We start from the raw sequence: 20,351 nt of genomic DNA, 5'->3' as shown, positions 1-20,351 counted from the left end.
AATTGCCAAAATTTGCATCTATTGGAACATTTTTACTCGAATGTCGACATAAATTCGCGCTGGAAATTGTTGAAACGGCTTTTAGATGTAAACCAAATTGTTGTATTCATATCTTGAAACGATTAAACAGTCGAAATTCAGCAAGAGGTTCTTACTTTGAATCTGATTTAGAATATTTGACCATGCACAAGAGATTTTCTCTCAAACTTACGGAGGAATTCTTTAAAAAATGTTTCAAATTTTCAGTGGTGCAGACGGGGGAGGGGGCAGAGGTTTTGGACCCCCCCCCCCTTTACCCGAAAATATTTCATAAAAGATAAATTTACAAGATTTTTAGGAATATTTTAACTTTAGACTCGCGTGAGTAAGATTTTACTGCGGAACTTATCCATCCAGCCTTCATTTTTTAAAAGTATCTTTATTTCAAGGGATTTTTCGAAAACGCGAAGAGTTCAGCTGACTAAAAATATCTTTTGCTACCTGGGAAAATTTCAAAATTCTTCTTACCACCCAAACGCATCATGAAATTAAAATTGGTAATCCAGGCTGCACTGCATATCCCTTCCTCCTAGACATTCAAGTACATACATAGGTAACTTCGAAAGAAGTAGTTTTAAGAGGGAAACATGTACCACCCTTAACACATACCACACCTTACCTTACCACCCTATATCATTAGAAAGGATATTTAAATGAGCTCCGAAAAGAATTTTTCTCAAAAACATCCTTATTACACAGGTTCAATATCTTCCACTTAATTGAGAAATTTCGGACACGTTATTTGATATTGAGAAGATCGATGAATGATTTGTTGCAACATTAAATAATAAATTTTGAGGTAGGATCAATACAAATGCATTCAGGTGATGACTGACATTCAATTTGTCAATCTTGAATTTGGCCACTGTTTAAGTCCATGTCCCAAGTAGCATTCTTTAACAGAAAAATGGAGATAATTTGCAATCAAGTTGCGATTGTTTTACGATTTTTTGGCGATAAAATCGCTAGGATCATCAACTTCTGAGCGATTATCCTCAATCTTGTTGCAATTTAATCTCCGTAAAATTGCGTTCGATAAAATCGAAATGTTATCCCAATCTATCACGATTTTTCGCTCAATAATATTGCGGTAAATCGCGAGTTTATTGCAAATTTATACGATAATATCGCAATTTTTTATCGATAATATTGCAATTAATAGACGTCGATAAAATCGCGACAGAGTCTCCGATCAAATCGCAACTTATCGCGAGCTCTGCCACTTAGGTAAGAGGATTACAAATTGAGTAAAATTAGAACAGGTCATTCATTTTGAATAGGATCTTTATTGAGAGTGAAGTCGTATTAATTTTTTCCTTTTTTTTTTACTAGGCAATCTACGACATGCTTGGAGCATGTTCAGCAAACCGACCTGCTGATTCTGCGGAAGAACGGGCACGAAACATTTTCGCAAAAATGGATGAAAATGGTGACGGCCAGTTGACACAAGATGAATTCCTCAAAGGCTGCTTGCAAGATGAAGAACTATCCAAGATGCTTGCACCATAATCAAACCTACGACCATGGGACTCATTACCCATGTTTTTCTTCAATGTATCAAACGTTACTTTAAGCATCTCAAACATTGGGATAACTCAAAAGCATGTTCGACCTATACCTCCAAGATGGCCACTAAGACCGCCATGTTAAGAATTTTTCCCCCTAGATGAAATTGTTCTGGCAAAATTGTAAGCTCAACATCATGCCACACGAAGTAGGTGTTGATAATGAATGAGATTTCAATCAGAGTTACTTTTTTTTATTAGTTTTTCTTGCCGAGGCAAGACTGCAGACATTACATTCTACCGCACAAGAATCACTGCAGTCTTGTCTGGATTCATTTTTCACAGAAAGTTCATAAATGTTTTACTTTGGTTTGCACACGAAATTATTAATGATGCATGCGACTGTGAGGATAGAGAAAAAAGCCTTAAAAATACTAATGTCATTTGATTTCACCAAAGGTGTCATTTCAGCTGAATAGGGGTAGGTATGGGAGGGGGTGGAAAAACGTTCTGGCAGAAAATGAAAAATTTGCCTGAAGGAGAGGAGCGGCTCCTGTAAAAAATCATCATTAATACCCTAGATTTGATCAAAACTCTATCATTATTGACTCCTAAAATTGCACTGAAGTTCTCTGGTGAAATAAAAACATTTTAAAGCGAGAAGAGGAACTCAAAAATCCTGTTGAAGTTGCGCAATTTCAGCTTAGAGTGATGGAGTTGAGGGACAGGATGTTTATCAATACGTTAATTTTATTTTCTTTTAACTGTAGTCATTTGCCTTTCACCACGGAATTAGCTGTGGGCTAAGGTTTTTTGCATCATAATTCGTTGACATCAGTATTGACACATGAGTTCTGACGTTGTGCAAAAAGAATGATCTCTGCCTCATTATCGTGTCGCAACTCTTTACAAGGGCGCGCAAATTCAAACGTGCGCGCTAAAAATTAAAATACGCGCCGTTGTTGGCCCGCCTCCGATGATTGGTGACTGGTGATAACGTAAACATTGGCCCTAACCTCAACATTTGTTTTGATTTCGTCTGTCGACTACTGTCTCTGTCTAGTTGTTCGTCTCCTTTCTCTAAATAATATTCAACGATAATTTTTCTTTTGCAATCTCTGAATCTACTTCAAACTAAGCATCAAGGAAATTTCTGATTTTTCAAAATCATTCATCAAGTTCATCCCAGGCGCTTTACTTTTGACTATTGTTTGATTCAATGTGAGTACCTATCTTTTTTATTGGAAATTAAGTTTTCGCTCGAATTTCATGTAATTAACATCGCACAGCCTTGGTGTAGGTCTGTACCCTAACAAACTTCTGAAATTCAAATTTAAAGGGAGTTGAGAACCACCCAATTTTATTTTGTGGTATCGTTTTTGTACCTAGGTGGCGAATCGTCACTAGACTCATTCCAAATTGTCCGTAAAGTTTGCATCTTGGACCATGCAAATGTTTATCATCATCTGAAGTATTATCTGTCTGGTTTTGAACTGGAACGCACGCCTATTTTGAACCTTATTCCGGGTATCTCGTGAATGTTCAAATTTTACTGGATTGTGCCCTGCGTTTTTGAGTAACTATTACTTTCTGTGATGAAGACATTCGCATGCACGGTCATGAATCTAGTAAAAAGCTCATGAGCTAAAGGTTTTGCTTGCGCGGAAATTTTCATCGCAGGATATTGATGATTGGTTGAATTTTACCCATTCTTAGAGCTGGGGCAATTTTTTGTTGAATTAGTAATACGCAACAGATTTAAGATGTGAATTCATAAAGCAACCTCAATTAGTATTCTTAGGAGCAAGATTTAAAATATATTTTAACATAATCTACGAGAGCTTCAAAAGTCTCTCTGAGTAATGCTAATTGAAGCGTAATTTCTTCCTATGTATGTAAACATCAATCTCCCACTGGACTTTTGAGTGTAGTGCACTGATTTTCTTCATTTTCGAGGAGTCACATTAGGTACTTAATAAATAAATTATGATCATTTCTGATGAATAACCATCTACAATATTTGAAAAGTATGAATAATCCTCTTGCCCCAATAATCTAGTAGATTTTCATCTCGTGTTTTGGAAACATGATGGTGCAAGAAGTAAGTTGACCAAAACCTAAGAAGAAAGGAGCTCATCTATTATTTACAGCACTCCTTCAAGATCAATGGTTATTTTAAAACTTTTTGGGCACCATACCAATTATCAAGATGTCAAAATACTAATCCAAACGAAACGTGTCTGAACTTAAAATGTGGTGAGTATAAAGTGAACTTCGTAAGCAGTAACCACAAGACGAACTGGTGTCAGTGATTAGAGCGAGATTAAGTATTTCTTGCTTTGTCAGTGGTTATCATTCACCTCTTTTTAAGTTTGAACTTCTTTTTTAAAATAATTAGTAGGTAGGTATCTTCAAGCCCTAACAGTTGGAAATAAACCTAGAAAGTTGAGGCTTCGTCAGGAATCCACAAAGTATGTCTTGATGTGTCTTTTCCTTCCTTTATTAGCCTCAGTCAACCTACCTCTCAAATTAAAAATGACTTGCAAACAACTAAACCAAATGATTTAAATTTCTTTTGTGTTTAAATTTAATGAATATGTGATCTCGAGTACCAGTATTTACAATCTTTGAAAGAGAGCCGGTTTGAATTTAAATTCAAATTTTAAATAATCAGTTATATGCCTTTGTCAGCAATTCTTTACCCCAAAATTGTCTAAAAGTAAGGTGTTTTAAGCAGCAAAAGGTTGTCTCTAAAGCAGAGCATTGTTTGAAAATTTTTGAGTTACCTTCCAAAAAAATATGTATCCAATAACCAATTATCATTGAAAGGAGGGAGGTATCGATGCTTTTTGAGTTGAGCGAAAATTAAAGCTTAAGTATTTCAAAAAAACGATAGCACAGCATTTTACTCTCTTCATTCTTCTGTTTTATTTTTATTTGATTTTTTAATTAAAAAACCTGTATATATTTATAGTCATGTATATTTTTAATGTGGCTGCACAAAAACTCTGCGCTGATATCCGTTTCTTTATAGTTGCACTCACTATTTTTATACCTTTAAATACTTCTACTAGGATAAGATCATCTGTTCATCACCCATATACTCTTCCTCAGTATAGCTCCCCTCCGTTCGAGTTTTCAATGTACCCGTACTTGTTGGAGCATTATTTTGTATTATCTGATTTCTCCAAACATGCCCTCCCCCTCTTTCAATCAAGTTTTTTTTGTAGGTGTCACTCTCATGAATTAAATCATGCATAATTTTTCATCTTAAAACGTACAAGGTAGTGAGTGGGAAACCCTTGTGAGTAGTAAAATGACGTTCAAGAAAATCACATTCAAAATGTTCAATCGTTGTTGCTGTTAGGCTACCTTATATCAAAAATTATCAGATATCTTGCTCAAAAATAATGCCACAGTTGCAATATTTCGTGTCATTTCACTTGCATCAACACTGAATAGGTATGCAAAATTCAGTTTTCTGGAGAGAAGACAGCAGTTTGCTTTTATCATTTTTCCATCTACATCTTTATACGAGTTTCTGTGTGAAACCATGCTACTACTGTTGTCATACTGGCCTGAGTCCAGTTAACATTTGACGTCAGTTTCTAGCTACCAGCATCCCTTTGTCTAAGTGAGTCTCGAAAACTTCATTGCAGTTACGCCTTTTTCCTAATCATCAAATCCTGCCATCTGCACTGTGTTTATAGTAGGAAATTAAGTCATCCCTTCCTTCATCTTTTACATGTTTTGTTTGTTAGTATTTGAAAACTCTCTTGTTGCTCTAAGATTGGGTGTGACTGTCGTTTTCCGCTTGTCCAGATGAAAACAGTAACTCTCTTGACATTAGTCTAAGCTCCTCGATTGTATCAGTATGAAACGTTAAATCTTCTAATGCTCAAGAGGTTTTAAATACGTACCTCTTTTTTTAAGACTTCCGTGTCCAAAAATCTATCGCTTGAAAGTTGTTGTGGAGCTCTGGTCTATGCACTTAAAGATTCAAGATTTGTGTAGCGCATGTGAAGACAACCATGTTCTCTTGTAAAGTTTACGGGTTCCAGTTATGACCAAAAACCGTTTATCATAGTTTTTCCTGCTCCCAAGTTGGGAAGAGAATGTATCAATGCATCGAATCACTCTCCTGTTGTTGTAAATAAATTATTTTGTACACAAATTTTTGTACAGGTGTCAAGTTTTCTTGTCACCCTCAAAATTCTTTCGCTGTAACACTACATGCTTATCTATCTTTAACCACCAAAAAAATGCACGACCTATGAAATTTTTAAGTACTTAATGTACTATTTCTATTGAGGTACTTTCATCCACATTTTTCTCAAGACTAAAGAAGATCAGCTTTAAATGTTTTCGTCGGAGCTATCTCATGTGTTCTTAGTTGTATCAAAATCATTTTATAACTAAAGCAAAAGATAACTCCTCTTTGAAGATTTTTTTTCAAACAGTTCATTTACCTTACATAATCATTTATTTCACCAGGAAATGTACTAAATCATGTTCCAAAATATGCACTCTTGAAATTGTGTGTTCTCTACCTAATTTAAAAATCATTAATATTACCAATGCATTAATGTGTGATGAATTTTGTGTAAGTCTTAAGCTCTTGCACTTTTCTCAGAATTTTTAAGGATTTGATATAATTGCAGTCCATAGTCTTAAAATTTGAGAGGCTACAAGGGATTTGTTTTCTTAACAAATCTTACACGATTATCCCTTAATCTCTTAAACATATCTGTTGAATGACTGTGGTGAATTCAAAGATTTCTGCTGATTTTTCCTTCCGATTTTATTCTCAACACTTGTTATGGACAAGCAAATAGCACCTGTACCTAAAATATTCCAGTCATGGTCAAAACTTTATGGAAAGAGGGGTGTTTCATGGCACTTCAGTATTCTATTCAGTAAGTGTAGGAAAATGATCGGCTCTTTAAAATTGTCCATTCTGCAAGATAATCTCGGATTATATCAGTTCCTGTCATTAAGAATGGTGTCATATCTTGGTGTCCAGTTAAAATTTTTTCCTTTCATGTACATGCTTGAAAATGCCAGTAACTTTAAGCATAGTCATTAGCATCACTTCTTGTCAATCTTTCCGTGAAAATTATTCTCCTATTTCTCATCTCTCCTTTTTTTGCCAGGAATCGTCCCTGCATAGCTCTGTTCTTATCACTTCATTATCTCATGTACAATAATCATCTGTGCTGTAAATAACAATTATGATACTCTTAGATGATACAATATTTCTTATCTTTCAATTTCACCAATTTTTACGTTATCTTTTTCTATTAATTAATATAGGTATCATTTTGTTCACATTCTCCGTAAGTCTTTTCGCTTTTTAGACTTATTTGACACCAACATTCTTATCAAAAGTTACCTGTCAGTTGAAAACATTTGTAGAAAGGGATGTTTAGTATTTTTCCTGCAATACTTTCACGCGCAAGATGCAAGCGCTAAAAACGATTGTTCTTAAAATTTTTAAGCTGAACCAGTGCTTTCAGCTTTTTATTTATTATTTATCAAAGCACGCTCTTGACATGACAGTTTTACCAAAGGTACATAAATGTTTACCTAAAAGATTTTAGACATGAAATTTATGGAATTTACGCACAAATGACTTTAAAAGAAATTGAAACTACTTGTCATGTAACAAAGAGGCGAGTGATTGAGAATTTACCAAACATAAAGTATTACAATGCCAGTTTTCCTAATTTGGCACAATAATTGACTCACTGACTGCCAAACTTTCATGTTTTATCTTTCGATCCAGCATTTATCTTTGCACAATTATTGACATGAGTGTTTTTATACACTATTTATCAACGCACATCGGTTAGCTATCAGGCTCATTTGTTCAGAATTGGCTGCCGTTCATTCAGCACTCAATCAACTGCCTGCTCCTAGACCCTATATTGTCCTGAAATCTCCAGTCTCATTTGTCTCTAAGAGAAAATAACTTCATGCAAGTACCAAACAGCCCTTTCTTACTCTCTTATTTACCAATCTATGATCTGATTTTATTTTCTGAAAATTACCTAATAAAATCTAGTTGCTAATCGAATGTTGTGAATAATATTACGATGTTACGTGATTTTTCTTTCTCAAATCTTCAGTCTTTGTCAAGTACTTGCTTTGGTTTACAATTATTTTTGTTTTTAATGTTGCTATACATTTGTTGTCAATTTTACCAAACTATAAATACATAAAAAATTTTGCCTCTTTTATAAATAACATGTTTCTCTTTCTTTCTCAAGTATAACATATATTTAAGTTGTTACTTTTAAATTTTAGAATATCTTTGTGGTATAGTCTTACTCTCTGGCACAAGAACATCCTTCTTTTCCCAAAGGCTCATCTTTACAAGTTTCAAGTTTCGTACTTTTATTAAAAATTAAGGAACTCTTTTGCGCAAAATAAATGAGAAAAATAAGTTGGGCGGGTTTTGAGACTGCCTCTCACCCTCAGCAATGAACACAACTGAGTATGATTCTCTATGCGAGTTTGTTACTTTTTAAGATTTTCAACGTTTGATGAACCTTGCGCAGTCCGTTTTTATTCAATTTTCATCGTGAATTCATTCGTTGCTTCTAATTCAAGCTCAAATCAAAAATTGTGTTCCCGCTCTAAAATCTCTCACCCTCTGTAATTTCCATAGATTTTTTTTTTTTTTTAAAAAAATCGACACAATCCATGTTCATTTTTGTTTTCCACTCTGGCAGCAGTTTTTTTCTTTTCTGTTGTTTTTCTGGAGAAGAGAAAACATCATGCTGTTGCAAGCATTGGTCTGATCTGCGGCAATTTTGTCACTCTTGAATAGGTATTCATCATCTTCTTTTTAAATATTTGGTATCCTTTTTCCATTTAAATTTTTAAATTTTGTGTGTGAAAATGAGAGAAATATACACACGGAAGAATTTAGATGCATCTTTTACAGTTACAGAATGTTGATTCAGTGTTATTGTAGCATAACTTTCTAAGTAGAAGTAAAATATAACTAGAAAATAAGTTACTGTAATCACTCTTTATTTTGTATTGTAATAAACTATAGTGCAATAATTGAGCGAGTCATTTTAAATATACGAACGGTAACACTTATTTATTCCAAGCTTTTTGATTTTTCCAGGTTCTCATTTGTCGAAGGAGAGTCAGTGGTTGATCTTAAATAACGATGGGGAAGCAGAACAGCAAATTGAAACCAGAGGTTTTGCAGGACTTAAGGCAGAATACAGAATTCACAGGTAATACTCAAATTATCATTTACAATACGTATCATTATTTCCTAGGGACTTTCTTCCGAGGGTGACCATAGACCTTGAGAGAGTCAGACAGGGGCGCAAAAAATGCGGGATCTTGTGATCTTTCTGCAAGATTGAAACCAACGAGAGGCAATTTTCAGAAGTAATGACTTTTTTTGCAGACAAGGTACAAATTTAAGCATCCTGATGCATGTCTCCACTTCAACATTACAAGCAGAACTTGATTTGTAGAACGAGCATAACTGACAATAATTCCAAACCAAAATAATAACGTTTTTATCTAGCATCGAGTAGGAATTATATGAATTTCCCACTCGCATGAGAAACAAGAGTCTACTTGAATCAAATCGCGCACTGCAACGATTTGGCAGGCTTCTCAATAAGCAGTGTTCTTCCTTTGTCCTGTGTTGTTCAAAAAAGTGTTCACAACGTGCAACAATGGTGCCGAAACATTGAAATTGAGGTTGTCAAATTTTCATACTGCAGAGAGTGTCATGATAGCGACTGTCAAGAGAGCGATTTAACTCAAGTAGACTATTGTTTTTTGTAAAGGTTTGAATTTATGTGTCTGAAAATGTTAACATTTTGGTTTGGAGTCATTTTCAGTAATTTTTGTTGTGTTCTAACCATGTGAAATTTTAATGAGAAAACATTTAATACTATGCTTAATTTAGCCTTTGTCTAGTGGTCCACTCTTAAAAAAAGCGGGAGAGTTGCAAATTATGTTAGAATATTATGTTCTTTGCCATGAAGTAGAATGTTTGTCCAACAAGGCAAATCAGAAATATGTTGCGAGGCAAAAATGCTGGATAGCAGCAAACGTTCAGCATTTTGGATCCTTCTGCTCGCCTGGATGCAAGTATTTCAACGTTTTGGAATGTTTTAGCCAACATGCGTTAAAAAGCAGCATAAAGCTGAACATCTCAATACATAGGAAAAAAGCTCATGTGAGCACAATTTTCTCTCAAAGAGATATCCTATATTGTGCTCATATGAGCTTTTTCCCTCTGTATCGAGATTTTCAGCTTCATGCTGATTTTTAATGCACGTTTGCTAAAAAATTCCAACATACTATCTTACGACCCGTTTGTCTGCCGCAATCAGTTTTTATTTCAATACTTATTTGAAACATACGAAAGTGTCTGAATATTTGCCTCAAATGTCAGCAGAATGTTTTTTTAAGAGTCTATAAAATACCAATGTACAATTTTTTGGTAATGCATTTTGAACGTATTTTTCATGAAAGATCAACATGACAAAACTGAGCCAGTAACAAAGCAGAATTTCTGCTGAAAGTGATCACCTGATTAATGAGAATGCTCTTGTTTTTTTTTCTAGATGCGGAAATCCAAGAATGGTACAAAGGATTCCTGAAAGACTGCCCCAGTGGTCACTTAAGTGTGGAGGAGTTCAAAAAAATTTATGGAAATTTTTTCCCTTACGGTGATGCTTCAAAGGTAATTATTGAACCAACAATGCTCACTATTTTTTTATTTCTAACGAATACTTAATAGTAGTCACTCTAATGTATACTTCATACTTTTATACGATTTCTTACAATAAAATATTTTTATTCTCAGAATTATATTCACTTTTGGTAAAGTGAATTTTACTCATGGACTAGGCAAAGATCTTGCCCTTTTCCTTAACTATAAACATATTTACCTTTCAAAAAGTAGAAATTACTTGCATACTAAACTCATGGTAACACTAATAGTGCCGGAATTAAAATCTGCAAAGCTATTAAAATGAAAACCAGAAGTAATGACTTTTATTATCTAAATAAGTAATAGAAAAGAAACATAAAATTTAGTAGCACCATTTATCACGAATTGAGTCCATCGGCTCCTGCATCTGAGACAAAAAACTGTCTCCGACCATGAAGTAGGAGGCTAAAAACTCCTTCATTATGCACATTTTTATCACTAGTAGTTAAAGAGTAAACCTTTTTTTTTTTTATTATTCTACTATTGACATGAGGAATAACTTATCAGTCCACATATCTTTTTATTGAAGTTAAGCATGAACGGCTTATGCATTAAACACATCGGCCAGTTAGCACATTATCACAATTTTTTTCATGTTAGTTCCAAAACCTTGCATCTGTGGCAGAAAAAAAAAGAAACCCTTTATTTTGTTGCCTTTACATTTTAAAAATCTCTTCCAAGGGCCTTCAAATTTTTCTGTAGCTGAAATTTTAGCGATTGTAAGATTGAAGGAGTTCTTTAGCCCTGTTCTTTGCTTTTCTCCCAGAAAAGCACGCACAGATTGAACATCGGCGTTTATTTATTAAAATCTCAAATTAAGAATAAAAATTCTAAATTATCTCCAATTGACTCAGATGTTATATTTGTCCCATCATAGTACATTTAGAGCAAAAATTTGGTATTACTGACAGGAGCCTTAAACAATCACCATTTACTTACATTTATATGCTTGGTTTTGTTTCCCAGTTTGCTGAACATGTATTCCGAACTTTTGACGCAAATGGTGATGGCACAATCGATTTCCGGGAATTCCTTTGTGCTCTGTCAGTCACATCCAGAGGAAAGCTAGAGCAAAAGTTAAAATGGGCTTTCAGTATGTACGATTTAGATGGAAATGGATATATTTCAAGGCAGGAAATGTTGGAAATAGTTTCGGTGAGTACTTACTAGTTTCCCTGTGGCTCTTATGTTAGCAAGGTTGCCAGGTTTTAAGATAAAATGTGAATATTTTACATGAGTCTTATTGGGAAAAAGTGCTGATTTTTCAACACTCACTCCTGGCAAAAATGTTTGAAAGAATCATCTTTGTTTGGTCTTTCTGTAAACATGTATGAATTGAAATCCAATGCCCAAATCTCTGATTATCTCTATTTTGCTTGGTTGTTTTGGATTGTACACATCTTACCTATTCATTTCTCGTGTTAAAGTCTCTTGGCAATTAAGTGTACAAGTGAAATTTTTTTTTCAAGAAAAAAGTTAGAACGAACCCGAACAAAATGTCAATTCATATACCTGAAACATCGGTGTAATTTATTCATCGAGCTCAGAAAATGCTTGAGCTTTCAAGTACCTGATTTTGCATAGTGTAAGGAAATTTTTAGATGAAAATCGTACGTCTCCTTTTTTTCTAGCGCTGACAGAAAAATTAGAAGAGCATGCTCATTTTTCCATTAATGTCAGTTTTTGCCGAGTAAAGAAATTTTCCAAGATTGAGGAAATTTTAAGGCTGAGACTGCAACTGATCTGTTTTTAACTTCCTGCAGGTTGATTATTGAATTAAGAAAAATTAGGAGAGCCTGCTCATTTTTCAATTAATGTTACTACTTGTATCTTAGACATCTTTGCCAAGTAAAGAAATTTTTCAAGATGGAGGAAATTTCAAAGCTGAGACTGCAACTGATCTGTTTATATTTTCCTGTAGGCTGATTATTGAAATTTATAGACAAAGTAATAGACAAAGAATACATGGGGAGTATGGAGCGATCCTGTTGGTTGAAATGGGTGGTTCCTATTGATCAAGGGAGAAATTGATGGGCTAACTTTAGGATCTCTCATGGGCCGCCATTACTTAGTCTATTACCTATCTCCTTTGTCCATTGCAACCACCCACTTCCACCAGTTAGGCTCCCTCCATACCCCTCTTGTCTCCTTTTTACATAGCTTTTTCTATCAGTTTCAATAATCAGCCTGCCGGCCAGGCCAGTTAAAGTTATTGAACGTTCCTTCATTTTTTAATACTTGTGCTTGTAAGTCTACTTTTACATGTTTATTAATTCCTTTGTATTTTTAAAACTGCAGGCAATTTACAAAATGGTTGGGTCAGTAATGAAAATGCCTGAAGACGAGTCTACCCCTGAAAAGCGGACAGACAAAATATTCCGGCAAATGGACAAGAACCAAGATGGTAAATTATCATTAGAGGAATTTATCGAGGGTGCGAAAAGCGATCCGTCAATTGTCCGGCTGTTACAATGTGATCCTCAGTCCCAATGAGACTCCACCAATTATTAGGTGTAACCCAATTCAAAGTAATAAATGCATAAAATCCTTCTTTTCACAGAAACGCTTCGCTCTTCGTCGAATCGTTTCGTTTGCTCACGGAGGTGCGTCATCTTAACACAGGCGTTAATTGTTGTCACCTCACTCTTGTAATCATTGAGTGTGTTTCATTATTCTTGTGATTATCTTTGTTGTTTTTATTCGACCTTCTTTCAATTGTTGTTTCCTTCTCGAATTCTATTAACTATTTCTGTGTCGAGTTTGTGACATCTTTTCAAAGACTGAAAGATTGATGTACCTAGGTATTCCATTTAGAATTATCGTAGAAATGGAATGTATACAATCAGATAAAATATCTTGCGAAAAGTTCTTACATGTTCGTCCCTGCAAGAACTTTTTTTGCGTAGAGTACTTTCATTTTCACCCGTTTGTCCTCTTCTTTCGGAAAGTAGTGGACTAGTTCGTGTGTTGGGCATTTTCCATGCTAAAATTGAAAAGACATGATTCTTAACTATTGTAGACACACTAATAAGCAGAGATTATGGAACTAAGTTGTGCAAAGTAGTAGTGTTCTGGCTCATGCGTACATTGAGTTGCAGATTAAGTTGGAAACTGAAACGCAAAAGTCAATGGGTCAATTTTATTTAATTTATTTTTTTTTTTCAATTTAATTTTTTTTTAGTTTATGGAAAAGCAATTCTGACAAACAAATGTGTTGGCTTTAAGCTCTGTAGTATAAATTTTTAGATCTTCTGGCATTTACAATTTTTGTCCTTAGATTATCTTCCACTTGCAAATTTATTTCAGGGATCATCCTGATTCTATGCTGTAAGCATGTTCTAAATGAAGTTTTCATCTGTGAAAAATGTAAGTGAAAAGAATAAGGGTAATTGTAACGTCGTTGATTTGCGTTGTGAATTTCTTCTACGTCTCAATCAAGTCTTTTGATAGATTAATTAAGAAATAGCTGAGACACAGAGCCAAGTTTTGTTATGCAAGCACATTTGCAAGATTATCAGCTTATTTCTGATCACAAATTCGACATAGTTATCTCTTCTACTATCTTTAAATTAAGACAGAGTGTTTGCAAGTTTAAGGGTCTGACTGTGCTTTTTACTTCCATGGCAGGAAAAAGAAAGTTGTTAATAATGAAGCACTCTTTGAAAGTCCTACAAAAATTTATAAATCAGACGCTTAGTGCCTGATATCATTGCTTACGTTTAAGTATGTTTGAAGGGAATGAAAAATTTTATTGGTCATGGGAAAGTTTTCCTTGAGAATTGTTTAATATTTTTAATCACATGTCGTGACCAGTACTTTTACCAAAGAGAAAACCAACCATTACAAATGAGTTGGCCCAGTAAAATTTCAGAAGTAATATATTAGCACTATTTCAGGCTGGTAATGAGTATGATTAGAACAAAGACCTTAACTTCAGATTATAGCCAATTTTAAAAAAATATTGAGGTAAGAAATGGATGGAGATGGCTTTCAAAATTATCTGTTTCCTTTTTAAAATACAATTTTTCATTGCAAGACAATGACTTCGACGATATTTAAGAATTTGTTGGAAACACATTACCAGTCGCTGACTTGCCAAAGATAAGGGCAAAGCATCCGAGATGAGTTTGTTCCTAAAATTATTTTCACTAAACGAGAATGTCTTTCCAGATGAGTGCAAATACCCTCAATACGCAAACACTCTGGGCTTTTGTTTATATTCAATCTTCTTGGAAATAATTGTATCAGTTACCATAATGAATTATCATGGATAAGCAGTATTTTTATGCATCAGTAAGTGCAAAAAAAATGTATTATTATTAAAATAATTTCTACGAATTGAGTTTTTTAACTTCAATACTGTAAGATAATATTTAACTAAATCTTTTCTTGTTTCTGAATTATCATTTCTCTTTTTTGTGTTTTTTTTTTCACAATCATATTCTTTAACGTTTTTTTAACGTTGCCTGTCTCACTTTCCTAATTTTTGATTTGACCTCACCCTTTGTAAGACCCTGTAATTTTTCTAATAATTTAATTTTTTTCTAAATGAGTAGTTTAAGATTATTATTTTGGTAAGTTTTAATTGTTTTTTCCCTATATCTATCTTTATTTCACTTAACCATGGCAGTTTTGCTGAACCCCTTTTTCCATCCTCCAATTTGTAGAAATGTTCCTATCAGAGTTGTAAATGAATATCTAGGAGTATTTTATTTTATTCAATTTTATTTGAGCAATTCAAAACTAACTTTAAAGTATGTTCCAAAAGGAAAGTAGAATTTTGGAAGAGCATCACATAATCTCATCTAGTCCGCAATCAGCATGTAAAAGTTTACCCTGATTAGCGCCCCATAAATATCGAACTAAAAATCCAATAAAAATTTCAAACTGCTGAAGCTTAGCAATTGTTTCAACATGTCTACCTACCCCTGTAATTGTTAATCTAAATTTTTTCTTTCTTTTTCATTATTATTTATATTGTATTTGCCACTGAAGGCCCCAAATTTTTTTTTTAAAAATTTAACCCTTATTTTTCAGTATTAGAAAATATTTGAATTTGAATTTTCCCCCATTTTTTACTTATAGTTTCTCATCTGAGTGTTTCTATTTATGTGAAAGGCACTATACAGCCTTTTTCTTTTTAAAGTAATCATGTTCTCTAAATTCAGTGGCCTAAATGGAATGGTTTATACGAATCTTCTGCAAAATTTTGTGATTGGTCATTATAATTATACAGGGCTAGGAGTGTGGCAAAGGTATTTCTTTTCGATTGTTCTTTTCATATTTTTATTTTTTCTGCCTTTTCACATTGATAGTGGATTTGGAGCTACTAAATTAATTCCCTGGTGGTATTGATTGTTACGACAGGACTTAAACAACAAAAAAAATTAAAAAATAAAAAAAATTGCTAAAGCGTTAAAGTTAGGAAACTCTTTTTGTTCTCTTTGAAGTAAAAATTATGTGAAACCAAGGTTTAAATCAAGTCAGGAAAAAAATTGGAATCAAGTTTGTCACAAATAGAGAGAAAAATAGAAGAACGAAAATTTTATGTAAGCACAAGGTGACATTTTAACGTTAAAAAGAACACAAAAGGTTTCCTGACCAGGATGTTTGAACAGTTTCTTTTATGGGATTTCCTCTTTACAAATTCTATAATGCTTTTCATAGCCAATGCTGCTAGGCTTGTTTCTGTATGTGTTTGTTGATGGTTCTTTTGGGATAAAAAAACCAGAATATCAAACTGAATTTTGGTGGGAATAAAAGTTAAGTTTTTTTTTGTTCTCGTCTTGAAATAATGTTTTTCTAGAAATGCCCTTGCATCACTCAATGCCTTTGAATTTCATCTTTGTTTATGTATCCAAGTACATAGTTTGTTTAATTTTACCGATCGTCAACTAGAAATGTTATATTTCAGTCAAACCTCTTGCATTCATCTTTGGCCCTCCAAGATTTACTTTTCCACTGATGAATCAAAGTAAGAGAAATGAATGGAAAAACTGAAATGAAACTCACCATAAATCAGTTCTACAGTTTGTGCTTAACAGATTTTTACATGTCCCAGGATCTTATGTTGAGGGTTATATGTAAGAAGCTGAATTATCACAATAATTTTCATGATTTCAATAAAGATATACCTTTCGAAAATTATAGAGCATGATATCTTCTATAGTGTAAGAGTTAACCGTCAATGATTTCACCCAATAGCCTCATTAGTCCATGGTGTCTAGGACCAGTTGATAAATTCCTCTCCGAACGGATTCTAAGAATTTGAAAATTTGCTGTCTCAGTTTTTAATTCTTAAGACTATTAATATTATTTTTTTCTGTATTATAAAAACTACCTCTTATCTCCTTTTTTGTTAGTTACAAAGGTGATTTCTACAATTTTGTAATATTGTTTTTCCTCCATCATGTAAATTACCAGGAAAGATCAATTCTGGGTACCTACCTAAGAAAACATGCCTTGATAAGGATTGATTTTTACATCTGTGTTCCATCGGACAAAATTCAATATTAACAACTTGTAAGTGTTGCCACCATCCAGTTACATCACCTTGTAGGCTTTAGTATGGGGGAAAAAATACCTACAATACTTTCTGACCAATCAGAAGCCAAACTCTTATCATGTAACAATCGATCCATCATAAACTGATATTAGGAATTGATCTAATTTATCCATCAAAAATTGATTTGCAGATACTATATGTATGGACTTGGGTGAAATTACCGACACTCTCGTCTATAAATGACTTGTGTGTTGACCAGGGATCCCTTAATCTGTTTGTCAAGATTTACAAAAAATTGATTGACCAAAGCATCTTTGTTGGACTCCCTCCTCTACCCCTGTTGGCCTTTTTTTGCTTCCATGCATATATTTTTCATTCACTGCTCTTAAATTTATTTACTTCAACAACAAATAAGTCTCTTTGATGAATTCATTTTTGAAAAATTTGAATTTGAAACCAGTACTTATTCTGTAGATCACAAGTATCAACAGAACATTCGTATGGAGGGTTTTTTTCCCTCGCTGTTTCGTTTTTTCCTCTATCTAAGACAGTCACCTTTAAGAAACAAGAAATTGCTACTAAAAGCATTCTTGAATTTATAACCTCTGTGGCAGGAAAATTGGTATACGTCCGAAATCAATAATGACAGTAATTTCCTAATTATTCATGAAAATAAAAATGTGATTTTAAGTGTATTTTTCAAGATAACTTTCTCTTTATTCTCATTACTTTCTTTTTTTTTTTTTATTTTACTAACCCTAATTTACGTGTGCACTCTTTTCAATAAGACTATTTTTAATTTGTCTTGCCTGTAGAACGACCCTGTAAATATCTTTAAAATTTTCTGGTGAAAATTGATTTGTCACGGGGGCCAAAAAGTTTCATTGAGTTCTCCCAAGGCTGGAAAGTTCAACAAACATTGATGACGTTTGACACAGTAGTTGGAGTTCCGAGTTCACCTTTGTCCTCAAAATCCGGGTCCCATCTGTCCTATGAAAAAGAGAATCAAAGGTGATTGATACTCTCAGTTTATTAATATTACTTACAAACATTTCCATTTCAGTGCCCCTGAAGAAGTTGACAAATTAAATTTTCATCTGGATCTCTTTTTTCTTCTTTTTTTTTCTATTTTAACTTTTATATTTATGAATAAAGATTCAAAGTTCATATCATCATTTGCTCCTCTTGAGATCTTTCCTGATCCGCTTTTTGTACATTATTGACGATTAAAGAAGTACTTACCCATGTAAAAGAAATAGTCTCCTATGGATTAAATGATGCTCACGAGAGGTGACCATGCAATTGCGCTTGCGGTCGGTCAAATCGTTCATAACAGACGAATTTCATTCTAATAGGAGCCTGTGATGCTTATCTTGAAGGTGGTCTCAATCACGGAGAAATTATGTACCTTTAGGGTGTCCTAAATAAAATGGCATGAACTTTTGAGATCGATTTCTTCATAAAATGCGGAATGCTAAATTTCAGATTTTTCAACCCTCCCCTCTTAAGTAACGCTTGTGACGTAGGTCCTTATCTATTGAGTATTGATGCATGAAAACACAATTGCGGATTTCTGTCCACATCCTCTCTACCCCCTGTTACGCATTTGATGAACAGTCTTTGAGGAAATCAGACTATTCTTATCAATGTAATTTAAGTCTAAAATAAACAAAGGAATATATGTCTCCCTTAAAATGGCTCAAACGGAAAAATTTCATAGAACAAAATAGTCTAATTTCGGTCTGAAGGATTGATCCATGAAGTTCAAGCCATTCGATTCGAGACACCCTGTATTTCCATCAACATAAATCGATTGGTTTAAACAATTTGCCAAAGAAGACAAAACGCTATAAGAATGGATTCTTTGGTAGGCAGTTTTTCCATGCCACGAGTGAAAAATACTATATGAGGCAAGTAAGAGAAAATAGGAGGATTCCCTAATCCTCAATCTTTTTAGAATGTAAATTAACTATTATTTAATTGGTCAGTTTTTGGTCCCTCATTTAAGACGTTGAGTACTGGTTAGAAATTGTCAAATATTTCATTCTGGGTTTTTCATTTTCTTTTTATTTTATTTATGTTTGTACCTATGTATGTAATGCATGTGTCAAATCTTGAAAAGTTGTACCTAGATTGTTTTTTAATCTAGGTATGTAACTATGGTGGAGAATTGGTTTTTCAATGCGCTGTTTCATACGTATGGAGTGATAAATCAAATTGAGATGAAAGTTTTGGATTTGATATTTTCTTTCATTGATCCAACATGAAATCAATGGTATATAAAAGGTGTCATTTCTATTTCAACTCTTAAAATAACCGTAATTTGAGTCCTATGAATCCTGTTTTTGTAAAAGTATAGAGGAAAGAAAGGGGTCTTCAAAATCGTGATCAGTACAACATTTTTCAGTGGTGATAACAATTGCCTTTGAGTTGCTTCTTCAAAATATAAATGATAAATCTGATGTAGACTTGGGAGGCATAGACCTTTATCATTACATCTAGCAGATTTTGTCAAATCTTACAAAAAAAGGAAATATCTTTTGACGATTTGTTACTCAGCAGTTAAGATTGAATGTTTCCGAAACTCAAGTTAGAATTCATAGTAATCACATGAATGGATTCATATTCTAAAAATTGAATGAGGAATAATTTTTCCTAATGTTTAAGCTCCTTTTAAGCTGTTATTCTATTTGGTCTATTCTTCTCTGAGAATCTTGGTCGCTCTTGAAACAAGAGCTACCTATTGAACTCATTTTAAATTGATGCAACAAAGAATACATTCTCAATACTGCCTCTCCTTAATTTAAGATAAAGTATACCAATGTTGCCGTGTCCAGACTTTGTCCAGAGAAGACTACCGCCACTCATGATAATTTACTACGTAAGTAAAAAAAAAAAAAAAAAAATGAATATGTCCCTTGCAGCTGAACCTGTAAGTTAATCTTTACAGCTCTTGATAGCAATTTGGCAATTTTTACTTTTTTCTTCCAGTAGGTATTATTTTGTACTTGCATCACCAGAAAGAGCTCAATCAGATCACCCTTGATAAATTGACAAAAATATAAACTTTCCACAGAAAGAAGTATAATTTTTCTTGCAATATTAGCATTAACTATTTCCCTCTTAAAATAATTCAGTTTGTCTCCTAATATTGAATAATTAGTTTTTATAGCTTGATTTTTTTGCTCGTTTCAATTTCTCCCTGCTTTTCAAACCCTTCCTCTTTGTTGCCAATTTGAAGCTGAAGAAAATTCTGGTTTACTGGTTGAAGTTTCATTTCACATGGATTTTTCTAAAATTCTTGAAATACATGTCATTTTCATTTTACAACACTTGAAATTATTTATTTTATTCCACCAAATATTTAAATGTCTTTTCATAGCTGTGCACGGATGCATCGTGTACATTACCTAAAAGTATTAGAAACACCAAACAGTCCGGAATTGGATTAAGACACGACTTTTAGTGGTTTGAAGATTCTTTGAGAACACATCAAAATCCCTTCCACTAAGAAGTGAGACATTTGACAACATACCTACTACCT

At 33.6% G+C, this 20,351-nt stretch overlaps 2 protein-coding genes across 7 annotated transcripts in view; both read left to right on the top strand.

Moving 5' to 3' along the window:
* The window catches only part of LOC109031240 (neuronal calcium sensor 2), a 342,919-nt gene extending 335,129 nt beyond the window's left edge, over positions 1-7,790 (top strand). For all 3 annotated transcript variants that reach the window (XM_072300829.1, XM_019042662.2, XM_019042671.2), the window contains one exon: positions 1,372-7,790. In XM_072300829.1, the coding sequence (XP_072156930.1) occupies positions 1,372-1,548 (177 nt within the window). In that variant the 3' untranslated portion in view covers positions 1,549-7,790. The remainder of the gene's footprint in view (positions 1-1,371) is intronic.
* Positions 1-20,137, top strand: part of Nca (neurocalcin homolog) — a 355,612-nt gene extending 335,475 nt beyond the window's left edge. For 2 of the 4 annotated variants that reach the window (XM_019042625.2, XM_019042642.2), the window contains exons 2-5: positions 8,683-8,797; positions 10,154-10,272; positions 11,269-11,457; positions 12,601-20,137. In XM_019042625.2, the coding sequence (XP_018898170.1) occupies positions 8,728-8,797; positions 10,154-10,272; positions 11,269-11,457; positions 12,601-12,795 (573 nt within the window). In that variant the 5' untranslated portion in view covers positions 8,683-8,727 and the 3' untranslated portion in view covers positions 12,796-20,137. Of the gene's footprint in view, positions 1-2,628; positions 2,766-8,292; positions 8,377-8,682; positions 8,798-10,153; positions 10,273-11,268; positions 11,458-12,600 lie in introns of those variants that run through there. The other 2 variants (XM_019042634.2, XM_019042616.2) reach the window with 2 other exon arrangements.
* Positions 20,138-20,351: the final 214 nt, after the last annotated feature.

This window comes from Bemisia tabaci, chromosome 5, assembly GCF_918797505.1.
Source record: "Bemisia tabaci chromosome 5, PGI_BMITA_v3".
NCBI lineage: Eukaryota > Metazoa > Arthropoda > Insecta > Hemiptera > Aleyrodidae > Bemisia > Bemisia tabaci.
Note: the sequence above shows the minus strand (reverse complement) of the source record. Positions and strands in the feature narration are given on the sequence as shown.